Source organism: Perca flavescens, chromosome 18 (genome assembly GCF_004354835.1).
Source record: "Perca flavescens isolate YP-PL-M2 chromosome 18, PFLA_1.0, whole genome shotgun sequence".
In the NCBI taxonomy this organism is placed as follows: Eukaryota; Metazoa; Chordata; class Actinopteri; order Perciformes; family Percidae; genus Perca; species Perca flavescens.
In genome coordinates, this window is record NC_041348.1 from 24,564,787 (window position 1) to 24,578,387 (window position 13,601).

General features: G+C 40.1%; 1 protein-coding gene across 2 annotated transcripts in view; it reads left to right on the top strand.

Annotated features, from left to right (window-relative positions):
- jag2b (jagged canonical Notch ligand 2b) overlaps positions 1–10,531 on the top strand; it is a 47,125-nt gene extending 36,594 nt beyond the window's left edge. For both annotated transcript variants that reach the window (XM_028604902.1, XM_028604903.1), the window contains 12 exons: positions 681–794; positions 976–1,089; positions 1,260–1,373; positions 1,616–1,732; positions 2,428–2,455; positions 3,039–3,124; positions 4,946–5,059; positions 5,215–5,330; positions 6,040–6,297; positions 6,449–6,580; positions 7,095–7,245; positions 7,386–10,531. In XM_028604902.1, coding sequence (XP_028460703.1) covers positions 681–794; positions 976–1,089; positions 1,260–1,373; positions 1,616–1,732; positions 2,428–2,455; positions 3,039–3,124; positions 4,946–5,059; positions 5,215–5,330; positions 6,040–6,297; positions 6,449–6,580; positions 7,095–7,245; positions 7,386–7,909 — 1,868 coding nt within the window. In that variant the 3' untranslated portion in view covers positions 7,910–10,531. The remainder of the gene's footprint in view (positions 1–680; positions 795–975; positions 1,090–1,259; positions 1,374–1,615; positions 1,733–2,427; positions 2,456–3,038; positions 3,125–4,945; positions 5,060–5,214; positions 5,331–6,039; positions 6,298–6,448; positions 6,581–7,094; positions 7,246–7,385) is intronic.
- Positions 10,532–13,601: the final 3,070 nt, after the last annotated feature.

The following is a 13,601-nucleotide window of genomic DNA, read 5'->3' on the forward strand; positions in this document are numbered from 1 at the left end:
GGTAACACTTTTTCCGTCTTTTTAACCCCCTACACTATTTAGCATTTTATAATAAGTGGTTTATGACACATTATATTGTTGTTAGCAGAAGTAAGAATTTACTAGGGCTGCTCCCTCGTAGTTGATTAGTCGACTAATCTGTCGTTTTGGTCTTAGTCAACTTAGATTTCTTAAATTGATTAGTAATGTTTTATGCGTTTTATGTGTTTACCAGAGCACATCTCTGGTAAACGCAAAAATGAAAGTAGTGCTTTTGCGTGACTCTTTGCGGAGATACTCAGATTTACAGATCTGTCGATTAAATCAACTAATCGATTAGTCGATACAATTGAATGAGTGTTAGTCGACTAAGAATTTCTTCAATCGAGCACGAGCAATTTACCATATTTTGTTAATGTGTTTAAGATATGAAACATGTTTATCACATGTGGAAAACCATTTCAAATATGAACATTTATAACATAGCTTTAATCATAACTAATGACATACCGTTATTGTCAACCAATATAATTATAAACTCTTAGTATTTCCTTATATTTGCTTACAACTTCATGATGGTGTGTTGAAGGACTTTATAAACATTAATGAAGTGATAGTAAACGCTAAATAGGGAGGGTTATTTAGTTTAGTCCTGCTGAAAGAGTTTTGTCTATCTAACTTTTTTCCCCCCACTTAATCAGATATTAACGACTGCATCAACAACCCCTGTGGAAACGGAGGGACCTGCATTGACGGAGTGAACTCCTTTCAGTGCTTCTGTCCTGATGGCTGGGAGGGTCGACTCTGTGACCTCAGTGAGTCCCTTTCCTCCAACATAATTCACTGCAGTTATTCATTTTTTCAGCCAGTCTATGTAGCCTTTTACATAAAGGAAATAGTCATGCCCGGGGTAGAGCTTACTCTGTTGTAGATGTATTTGCACTAAATAGAAGTTTGGTAAAGATCAAATCATGCAAGTCTTCCTCCTTCCTCCAGATGTTAATGAGTGCACACACAACCCGTGTAAGAATGGCGGACGCTGCGTCGACCTGGTGAACGACTTCTACTGCGAGTGCGCCGACAACTGGAAGGGCAAGACCTGCCATTCACGTGAGTTATGTCACCTCTGTGTTTTAATGTGTGCGTTTATGTTGTGGCCCCATGCTTACACATCTTTGCATGTTATATTGGATCATAAGAATCATCCTTTCTTACTGATGCTATGAATAGTCTTACGAAGACCGTGTGTGACCTCAGTGTTTCTCTGTAATCCTGGCTAGGCGAGAGCCAGTGTGACGCAACCACCTGCAGTAACGGAGGCACTTGCTATGACCACGGGGATGCCTTCCGCTGTGCCTGTCCACCTGGTTGGGGAGGAAACACATGCAACACAGGTGAGGTCTCAGGATGGCATCTATCACTGAACCTATTTGAGATCTGTGCTGTGTTTCAGAGGTCTGGGACCAGGCTAATATAAGCTGCAACATTTCACGTTAGATAAGGTCAGGAAAATAGCAAAATTGTAGTTGCATGTTTTATTACTGTCTTATTGGATTTATGGTGCCAGAATGCTGTTTAGACTATTTCTGTTTTTTGGATCTGTGATCTTTGATTAACGCTTTCTCTCTTCCCACAGCCAAGAACAGCACATGCGCCTCCAGTCCTTGTTCCAACGGTGGAACCTGTGTGGGAGGAGGAGACACCTTCAGCTGTATCTGCAAAGAGGGCTGGGAGGGCCCCACCTGTGGCAAAAGTTAGTTACTATATGTACAGTAGCTTTATATATAACTGACATAAGTCACCATGCTCACAGCTATAATGTACTCATTATGCCTGTTAAGGCCCTCATGCGCAGTTTTTTGATGTGATGTAACATTGTATTGTTGCTTTCTTAGAACGGATCTTCAGTACCAATATAACTGTGTATAAAATTATTTTGGTTTACAAAACTTTATGAAGTGATGTTTCGAAGTGTCCTTCTGTGCATCACAGCACCTGCAATATCCAAGAGCTTAAAATGTGACCGTATCCCTTAGAGTATATAAGTTACAAACCGACAATTACCATGATTTCTTGACACTCTAATACAGCCACAACTGACCAGCTCACATGGTATGAGATATTCCAACATTAATGTACCATTTTATGAGCTAGCCTAGCTATGAGTATCAGTTGTAATAAAATATGAATGTGTGTTATTACAAGTAAACTTGAGTCACAGGATATGGGTTTTAGATCATAGCTGCCTAGAACTCCTTATACATGTAGTATATGCTCTGATGTTAGAACAGCAGCAAACATTAAAAAGTGAACTTTAAAAGTAAGCTGAATAGTAAATATTTTCTTTTTAATATATGTACATTTTATGAAGGCAATGAAAAATGACACACACATGGCACTGTAACAACTAAACACTAAATGTCTCCTTTTTGTCATTCTCTTCAACAGATATAAATGACTGCAACCCTCATCCATGGTATGTAGTGTCCTGCCTCACACACTCCTGTGGCATAGCCAACACCCCACCCCCCCCCCCCCCCCCCCCCCCCCCCCCGTCTCTCTCATCTCCACAATTCACACAGACCTTGCAGGCTGAAGGGGTGAAGGGCTGCTAAAAGCAGTGGAAGTTGTCGTTAAATCAAGTCTCAAAGGGGCATCTCTCAGAGGAGGGGGCTTGGATATTGAATAGGATAGAGAGAGGTGCGGAGAGAGGTTTTTTGGAGGTGGGGGAGACAAGAGTCCCACCTACCCCATGGTGAATGCAGGTTGGGGGGGGCATACGTGTCCATTCTTCCCGTGCGACCTGGGGGGGGGGGGGCTCGGCTTTGAGGAGGAATGGAAGGAGAGGCATGATGAGAGTAGGGGAGAGGAGGGACTGGACACACAAATTAGCATCTGAAAGGTGGAGGCTTGTATTGATGAGTTGAATTGAGCCTTGTGACCACCACCACCACATATACACACCCACACACAAAAACAATGTGCTTTGTTGCAGCTGGAAAGGATGTGGCTCTTGTACAGCCTCTTCTTATCATTTTATATTTCTTCCGTCTCTTCAGTTACAATGGCGGGATCTGTGTCGATGGAGTCAACTGGTTTCGCTGCGAGTGCGCTCCTGGTTTCGCCGGACCTGACTGTCGAATCAGTGAGTAATGACATGATGTTACTTTATGTGCTTTTTGATGCAGAGCAAACATGCAAAACCCCCAACTAAAACATTTAAAATCAAGATCCTGATTCTTGATTTACAAGACCCTAACACAGCAATAGCAACATAGTATGATTAAGAGGATGGATAGGTGGAGCGAGGAAAGACTAAAAGGAAAAGGGGGGACAAGGAAGAGATGGACACTTTGACACCTAAATGTAAGACCAGGACGCCGCCCTCTCCCTTTTTCTCGGTCCTTTAACGCCACAGGGGCCAGAGGTCATCCCTCCTTCATACTCACAGTCACACAAACACACACGGAAGACAAATTACCCAGTGACCCTGAAATTCTTGTTTTCTGCTCTTTTGTTTCGGCCGGATAGCGTTCACCTTTTCTGTCAGGCTTGAATTTGAGACTTCTCATCCAGACTGTGTTTATGTGAAACTTGGGTGACAATGGCCAGCGTTCCCAGTGATTTTGGTGGGAAGGCACAATTCATATATGTCCCTCCAAAGAGCTGCTGAAATTGGTAGTCAAACGTGTACATTTACTAATTTATTAAATGAAATGTGGTTTAGTGATTTAAAACATAGGCCTACAGTATTTGGTTCTATTAAATAATTGGGATGTACTATTTTGCACAAACTTTTACTTTTTGATCTTGACTGGCTGCTATTGACCCCAAGAAACCACAAGATAAATCAGAGGAGTCATGAGATGATAGAGGAAAAAACATTACTGCCATACAAAATTAGTTTATTTTCTAAAAATTGTGCATGTAATATCAGTACATTTTATTGCCATTGCTGTGGTTAGTGGCATAGCTGGCAGGGGTAAATTTAATCAGTGCAAATTTTTCATGTTGAATTCAATTTTGGTAACAACAAGCTTTCTTGACAGTGCTGAGCTTTTAAAGGAAGTTGGACTGTCCAAAATGGAAGTTGCTCCATCCACTTTTAAGCTACTCTGTCGGAATGTAAACTGCTTCACAAAAGAGGACTGGTTTGCAGACATTTCTGAAGCAGAATAAAATGGTACAAATGTTGTTTTCATAAACTTTGTAACACATTATCCTGTTAGCAAACAAGCTAAGTAAACAGCCCAGAACAGAAAATATAGAAAGAGGCACAGAGAGCTATTGACTGACCAGTGCTAGCATGTTCCAACTGGCTAGCATGTTAGCGGCTTGCTAGTCTAACATTGCCAGACCTTGCACAGTGCTGCGGAGGAGCAGCATTTCGGGATGGGAGAAAAGAAATGTGCTCTGGTTTATTGGCATTTCTTTAAACTAATTACAATCGTCATGGGTGGCGCTAAGCACCGAAAAGCTGTGGTGCCGCTGCAAAACTCGGGAAGGAACTTGTTTTGGTGGAACATGTGTACGTTCAAAAATTAGTTTTAGTAATGCAACAGAAACTCAGATTGGAGAGAGAGAGTCTAGCTATCTGTCTCAATTTGCCCTGCAGAGATCTGAGGAGCATTCAGAAATTCCAACACAAACAAAACAGAAGTTAATGGACATCCGGTTGAAAAGAGTGAAATCTGGTAGAATTTCCGACGGCAAAGCCACATTCCCGGAAGTGGAACGTCGTGGATATAGACTAGCGGTTTGCTAGCCAGCTATAATACCAACAAGCCCTATGAGTAGTTCCCACGTCACCAAGCTAATTATTTCACAAAGACATCAGGCAATTTTGCTGTGCCACTTTCTAGTGTGACCGAGCCTATACTTAGCAATAAAAGGGTAATTAGCTAAAAATGTTAAGATCCAGGGCCTTGTGTCCAACTTAAATGTGATGCTCTTCTTCCCTTCACAGACATAAACGAGTGCCAGTCTTCACCATGTGCCTATGGCGCCACCTGTGTGGATGAGATCAATGGTTTCCGCTGCATCTGTCCGCTTGGTAGATCAGGAGCCCGATGCCAAGAGTGTAAATGCATCTCTTATGCTCATTCAAATCATTTATTCATTTATCCACTCCATCCTGTAGTTTATGTAGTCAAAGTTTGTACTCAATGTGGAGAATGCACTCATTACTACATACCTCTTGCTACAGAAGTTTAACATGTCTCTGTCTGTATGTAGTTATAGGTATTGGAAAGATTTGCCACTATGCTGGGCTGCAGTTTCCCCATGGCAGCCGCTGGGAGGAAGAGTGCAACAGCTGCCATTGCATCAATGGCAAAGTGGACTGTACAAAGGTAATATGGCCTTTCTAATAAACAGTGCCAGCAAATATCTACTACTACTCTCTTACAAACGGCAAGAAAAAAAACAACCAGTAACAGAGCTGACTGAGACAGAGGAGCAACAGTTCAAACACAAACTGGCTGAGATTGTGATAAACAGTCTTAAAGGTTGCTTAGATTAGTTGTTGGTGTAGTAATCTGTTCAATTCCTTTTGTTGTACTCATTTTGTATTATTTTACTACATGTACATTTAAAAAAAACAAAAAACATTTTAAATACATTTTACTAGAAACATTTTCAATTATGCTGTGACCGTAAATGAGATCGAAGCTGAAACAATAACTTTTTAATAGGCAGAAAATGGTAACTATTTTGATAATCGATTAATGTAACATTTGATGGTCTTGCTGCTATTCTTTGTCTTAAACGATAGTGAACTAATTATTTGCCTCTTTGACTGCTTCTGAAAATTAGGTTTTGGTAAACTGTGATGGACTTTCTTCTCTATTTCTGACATTTAATAGGCAAAATGATCAATTAATTAACCAGGAGTCTTAAGAGATTAATCGATAATGAAAATGTTATTTGCAGCCCTAAATATATAGATGAAAGCTAACATTTTCTGCTTGTCATAATAAGGCAACATGCAGGGTAATACCATTTATAAAGGTTTTATGAGACAACATGTAGGTGAATATTTTGTTAACTCTGTGACACCAGGTGCTGTGTGGTCGTCGTCCCTGCCAGCTCCAGTCTTCAGGCCATGACCAGAGACAGCAGTCCTGCCCGGCTGGACAAGAGTGTCTGGCGCACAGTTACCTCACCTGCTTCAACCCCCCTTGCCATCAGTGGGGGGTTTGTTCCATGGCTAGACCCTCACCTCCACAAGCAACCACCAAATGCCAGCCAAACACTGGGCATTTGGACAACAGCTGTGGCCGCATAACACTCGTTTTCAACAGAGACAAAGTACCATCTGTGAGTCATCTCTTCACAGAAACCCTCTCCCGTTGCAGTCGTGCTACCACATTTTCAAGCATGGTTTTTGTTTTGTTCCTGATCAGTGTGTGTGTGTGTGTGTGTGTGTGTGTGTGTATGTATGTGTGTGTGTGTGTGTCTGCATATACAGGGAACAACAGTGGAGAACATCTGCTATGAGCTGAGATATCTTCCTGACACCCGAAGCTTGGCAAAAGAACATGCCCTTCTCCTGCTGTGTGACCTCTCTCATTCGAATCAGGATGCTGTAGAGGTGGCTATAGTAAGTGAATGTTCCAAGTTTGTATGTTGTCCTATTCTTGGCTTAGCACACTGTTCACTATACTCTGCACTATAGTTTTTACAGTGTTATTAAAATTACCCCATTTTGGCTGAGTAGCACATTGTTGGAGGCCATTAGGTCTTATACCCAGTTTGGCCCACACAGTTTCAGTTGGTTGAGACCCAAATTCCCAAACAACTAGTTCTGCTCTTTGGCAAATTATACAAGACAGTCAACCCTATGATTGTTCACAACCTTGCTGCACAACCGGTTGTTTTCAATTAAAAATTGTCACCTAAAATAAGCGCCAAAGTGACATATGTTGTCATCAAAGGCTGCAGAATAATAAATTAAGTTAAAAGAATAGCTTAGACATTTTTGAAATGCACTTATTATGAATTGCATGCTCTTGTTTGCCTCCTTTTTTATGTTTTTGTTTTGGGTGCATGAACCTTGATGCTTGTTTCCAGCTGTTTTGTCTCATTTCTTCCCTGTTCTCTGATTTGGCTCTCAGTCTTTCCAGCCAGAGGATCTACCAGACCACAGTCTAATCCAGGAGGCAGCCAGCGCCATAGTGGGCAGCTTGTCCAAGCCACACAACAGCACCATAATGCTGGCAGTCATTGAGGTCAAAGTGGAAACACAGGTCATGCCCCACTCAGTGGGTGAGTAATAATTAACAAAGGTGTACCACAAGGGTTTGTTGTGGGCCCCATTCAGTTCTTCTTTGGTGACTTCTCACTACTTCTACTGATTACTATTCCTTGTCCTCCTTTTCATCCCTTGTAAATCTTGATGTCAACAGATTACCTGGTGCCTCTACTTTGTGTGGTCTTCTGCTTGCTCTGCCTCTTCTGCATCATCGTATGTGTTTGGTGGACACGCAAACGGAGAAAAGAGCGTGAGAGAAACACAGCCGACGATGACAACGTGAACAACCAGTGGCAGCCGCTTCGGCCAGTCGTGGGACGTCAGCAGCAGCAGCAGCTGAAAGAAAGCAACAGGGACGCCGAGCATGAGCGCAAAAAGCTCATGGGCCCCTCCTATCGGACGTGTGATGAAGGGGAGGAGGAGGAGGAGGAGGAGACGGAAGGCGAGCTTGAGCTCGAAGAGGAGTGTGGTGGAGCAGGGGCGGGAAAGCAGCCAGTATATAAGTACTCTAAAACTGCAATGCAGTCCAGTGGGGGAGTGATCTGTACCATGCACAGCTCCAGTTCACCCCTCAAAGCGCCCCACCGGACCCCAGGCTACAGCCCAAAAGACAACCGCTGGAAAAATGTCAGTGCTGTCTTGACTGGTCAAAAAGACCTCAGAGACCATTGTGTATAGGAAATTTAAACAAAGTACTCGCAATGTGGAAGCGATAGAAGCTGCAAGGCAGTAGACTATTCTTATTTTTGGACTACTTTTGAAAAGAAAAAAAGGCTTTGTGTTTTAATAAGCCGTTCTTTGTTTTCATGTTTTTGTCACTGTCACCTGAAATAATTTTTTTATTCCGGAGGCTAAAGTACAGTGAACATCCTTTTTTGCTTCTGTTCACTTATTTTTCTTTAATTATGTACAGAAGGAGCTGAAATGTAACAATTTTTCAGGGGGCAAAAGAAGCTCTTTGCAATTTTTGTTTATGGAATTGTACCATTTAAAAAAACAATGAATCATCGAGAGGAGAAAAAACAAAAACCTGTATAAAGATTTACTTGTTTACAGATGATTATGATTTTGTTAAATTGTCAGCAGGCTCCTGTTCAGTGTCTGTGGGGGGGCAGATACACATTAAAGGGACAGTAAAGGAAGGGTTTCGAGGGAAATGGCCAGTTGCAGCCACAGTTGCTCTGTCTCTTTCCGGTTTTGCCCACCGATCCACCTGTGGCCGTCATGCGCCAGCCTTACCAAAACACTTGGCCTGGAGGGGAGAGGGGACAGAAACCCCAGTGCCTACTATGTGGCCTTCCATTTTTTTCTCCTGTCTCAGTTGTCTTGGCTGAAAGCTCTGTTTGAGGATTTTTTGCAGTATTTGAGTTGGTAGCAAGTGCCTTTCTAAGAGCCGTGTCGAGGCTCCAAGTCGCGCTGCCCAGTTTGACCTCCGTGTTCTCAAATCTCAAAGGGATATAAGTGTACATCTAGAGAGTTCAATTTCACAGCAACACCATTCAAGGTATTTGATCAAAACAGAAATGAATACTCTGTATATATGTGTAAATACTAAAGGAGTCGCTGTGTATATTTGAAATAAGTAACTTAAAGACAAGTCACACATTTTTATTATTATTGTTATTATGATTAATTTTATTCTTTTTATTTTTTACAACGCCATTCCTTTTATTTATGCCAGTCAAAATAGGCACGTTTTATGACACTTCATATCCAAAGTCCCACAGTTAAGAACTTTTACAATGAGGTACCATCTATGAAGGAATTTCTGAAGGGTTTATAAATTGTTAGTCATGAGGACACATTTCTTTTTTTGTGACTAACTGTCACATCAACGGTTGTGGCTATGTCTTTACGGCAAATTAGTGATGCCTTTCAACTTTAACATTATACCGTTACCATAAAATAACTGGCCAAAAGATAGAAAGCTACTTTCATTTACAATTTTAATAATAAAACACTGTATTTTTTTTCTGGCTATATGTGGTACAACATTTACTAGATTTGGTCTCAATCTTCAGCTACCTTTGCACTGTAATTCTTCTACCAGCATGGCAATATTAACCGATCAGTCTAAGTCAACAGTTGTTTGACGGGAAGCATTATGGATAGTTTTTGGATGAAAAGAAATCCAAATTCTATAGGACTTAATTTTCTCTATTGAAGAAAACCTGTATTAGTATTAGCTAGATGTATAAAGGATTAATCCGTGTTCTTTCATGATTGCATCGCATAACAGATTTTTAATATGGTCATAAAGAGGAAGTCAAAAACGTATCAAATGGGGCAGGAAAGTTCTGTCACACTGCTATTTAGAGACTGACAGTTGCCGTTATGGCCACTCCTCAATCCTTGATGTCACAGTAGGGGTTTTGCTTGATGGCGAATGGAGAACGCCTATTGTGACATCACAAATATGTTTGCACCAACAAATCTCCTGCCAATTGGAATTATTTGATCCAGTCGTTGTTTGCTCTTTAGACTCTAGTCAGTTTTTAATTACTCTCTATTAGAGGTATCACTGATTTTGGTTGTTTATTCAGTATTTGGTTAACAAGAAAATTCACCAGTAGCTTTTGGCAGGCAGTGTTGCAAAGCTGCCAACATTATAGCCTTAAAAAGTTCTCAAACCATTTCTAAACCCATCACAAATCCTTTTTTCAGGTGCCTTAATGTAATGAGAAATGCATTCTATTTGTATCAATGGTCATCTTTTTATGTTGTTGGTTTGTTTTCACTATTAAGGAAAGTAACTCTTTAAAACATTGTGTGTTGTATAGTGGCGTGTTTTATTCGCCTGAGTAAAGCGCTCTCCTTGTCTCGCTCTGCTGTCATGGAGATTTCTGGAATAAAACACTTAATGGAGGATTTGAAGAAAAAAAAGTCCACCACGACTCTTGAGTGTCATGAATGTGGATGTCAGTCGGTCAAATGTGGACATGCATTAGCTTCATGTTTGGTTTAAAGGCTTTAATGAAGGGAACAATATTTGCAGTTGCAGATGTTTTGCTACCATGCAGGTGTATTTTTTTTTTTAAGTTACCAACTCAGTTCAAAATGACCCCTTTTTCATGTCATTGTCTCAAAACGGCATTGTATTTTCTGTAAATGGGACACAGCAAAATATAGAATTAAAGATGCATCACTGCTGGTGTTAAAAGCTGAATATGCATATTGTATACATTTTATTCTACAAGTGACATTAGTTTATTTTATACAAAGTTTTCCATTCTTTTAGTGGATGTTTCATTGTTCCAAGTCATCATCATCCCAGTTATTTATTAAAGCAGTTTTGTTCAAGTTCTTGATTTTTATCATGTCTGCAACAATTACAGAGAAGCCGTCGTTAGCAATGAAAATCTTAGGCTTCGGGCACCCTGCAACAATCCTCAATAAATATCTATAAAAAAGAAAATCAAGCATCGTAAAACAGTACGCAAGTAAAAGCAAAACCTGAATCTAAGACAAAATGGTAAAAGATACAATATAGGGCTATAATATGAAAAAAGTAAATTTTAAGTAGACCGTATTGCAAAAAATAAACTAAACAGGAATGTTATAAATATACATAGAGGTATAAACAGTCTGTTAAACAGTAACTACAGTATATAAAGGTAAAGTGACAGAATATATTTATATACTTGGTTTGCAGTACACAACATTGGAAACGCTTGTTTGCGTGCTGGATATCCATATACCAAAATGTGTCCACATTGTTGACATCTGAATACTGTCAACTGAATTCAGTTGACAGCTGGAACTTTCGACCATATCCGATGGCCTTCATCAGCAGATGGAGTTTGCTCTGTTATCATGGTACTGTAGATGTTCCATCCATGTTTAATAATCAAGCTTGACTGTTCATTCTTGATGTTGACCTTGGAAACAGCAGTTGACAAAGCTTTCAAAACTAAGTTTATTCAATATGGACCAGGTGCTACATATGTACTGCTTAATCCATTATGTTCACTTAAAACTAGAGCTGTTCCAATACCAGTATCAGAAAAGCCTCCGATACTGCCTAAAATGCTGGTATCGGAAAGTACTGGAGTTTATGCACAGATCCAATACCACGTAATTTGGCCCCAAAGAAAATCTACTTTAAAGTAATTTATTTATGTTCTTTTTCTGTTATGACTGACTGTCAAACTGAATAATGTAAGAGAGTTGGCATTCATTGTGTGTTCATGTTTCACAAAAAACCTGAGCCAGGTCGTACAACAAAGAGAAATCAAACCACATACATACAGGGATAGTAGTATATAGCTGTTAAAACAATAAAATATATGACACACTGGTATTGGATGCAAGTTCATGTATCTGAATCGGTACTGGGAAGCAAGAAATGATATTTGACCATCTCTACTTGAAACTATTAATAACATTTTAGTTTTGCTTCCTAAACCAATCTGATGTAGTAATTGCATTACCATGAGACATACTGAAAACATGCCATCATAAGATTACAGTTAGACAGTTTAATACAATGTCACCATGCCTTAAAGCTGCAGTAATCATTATTGTTATTATAATAATAATTGATCAGCTGCACCAAGTTGAGGTTTTCACAGTAAAGGCTCCGATAAACCCACTGTACACTACCTGTCAATCACAAAACAGCAGGCAGTATGCCAACTTTGATGCTAACTAAATTAGCACCTAGAATTTAGCAAGCTAAAGAGCCAGGTTTTTCCCTCAGGAGTTGGTGGAGACCAAAAACAGAGCTAAAAGCAGACTGGATATTGGACTTAACAGCAATCAGAGGGACAGAAACAAATCTACAAATGAATGCCAATGTTGTTCCTTGCCTGCTGGATGTGTATAGAAAACTTCTTGCTAACATGTATCACTGCTGCTACTGAGATATTATATTTTACCTACTCTGCTTGTTCTGAGCACAATTTATTAACAGTATATGTATGTTTAATGCCTCAGTTCAATCAACTACATTTCGTTTTCATTACTGTTTAAATGGTAAAATTATAATAAAACGTAATCATAATAAGTATGTGTTTGGCAAATGTTCTCCAATGCTTTAAAAGGTCACTAGACCCCAATCACAAAAAAGCTTGTTTTCTCACTTCATATGAATATTTCTTCAGTAGAAAGTAAATCCAGTGGAAGCAGTTCACAGTAATGTTTTTGGATCATTCAGACCAAATGTGACGCTTCCAGTAAGATTTTAAAACTAAAATAAAATTTCATTCATCTCCATAGTACTGGTGTAGAGGAAGAGATGTTGGAGACAAATTAGACGTCAATTCAGCTCTGCTCAGTTTAATAGCTCAATTGCAGATTTGTTAATATTGACTCTTAACTAAATAGTCTTGTGTGTATTTACACATCAAATCACATTAAGATTAACTCTCACCCTCCATCTGTTGCCACTCGCAGAAGAATAACAATCTTCTGAAACCCTGCAGTCCTTGCCCTTGCCCTCATCTGTGAGGGCTGAGGGCGGCCTGGATCGATCGATCCAATAACATCACCAGCCTCCCCGCCATCCTGCCATCACTCTCCACTCTCGCTTCCATCACACCAATAGAACCTCATCTCCTGTTGTGGGCCGATCCGGTTTCCGCCAATGGGAGGCTGGCGTGATCATCCTGGCCACATAAAGATGTGAATGTTTCATGAGTAATGGTATAATGCCTTGTGGAGTGTTGGTGGGATGGGACACTTTTCCTCCCTGCTCCCATGGGTGCCCCTAGCTAGCGCTAATAGGACCTTCCCTTGTCGGAAAGGCCGGATCGACTTACACAGCTTTGTGGAAGTGATGGAGTCGCAGGGGTAGAGAGGAAGAGAGGTGGTCATTTTTATGGATATATTAAAATACAGATTACTGTAAATTCACTTTAAGAAGGGTTTGGTCATGTAGTCCAAGCATCATTTCATCCTATAAAGAGATTTTAACGACTTGGATATCAGAATATTTTGTGTTCTTTCTGCTTGTGAATTGCTTTTTGGTGCTTATATCTGTATCTGTATAATACTGTATGTAGGTGACAACTCTTACTTAGGGTGGAGGCCCTGACTATTAGCAGTGGACGTCCAGTATTTATTGGTCTGTTCTCAATATGTGATTTAACTGGTCAGAACATCAAACCACCACCAACCCTTAAGTTATAGTACAGAGAAATCCAGATAAAATGCATTGTGGTTCTCCTCCTCATTCTCTTGATTTATTTATTCTGATATCAATTATTTGCCTCATTGGGCTTCACAATCTATACAGCATATGAATTTAACCCATCAATATTGTAATGTCAAGTAAACATGTTTTTTTCCTCTTTTATGTCTTATAATCAAGCATAAAACCCTTTATGTATTGCCATTGCTTGGTACAAGGTAGATGTGTGATGCCAAGTTG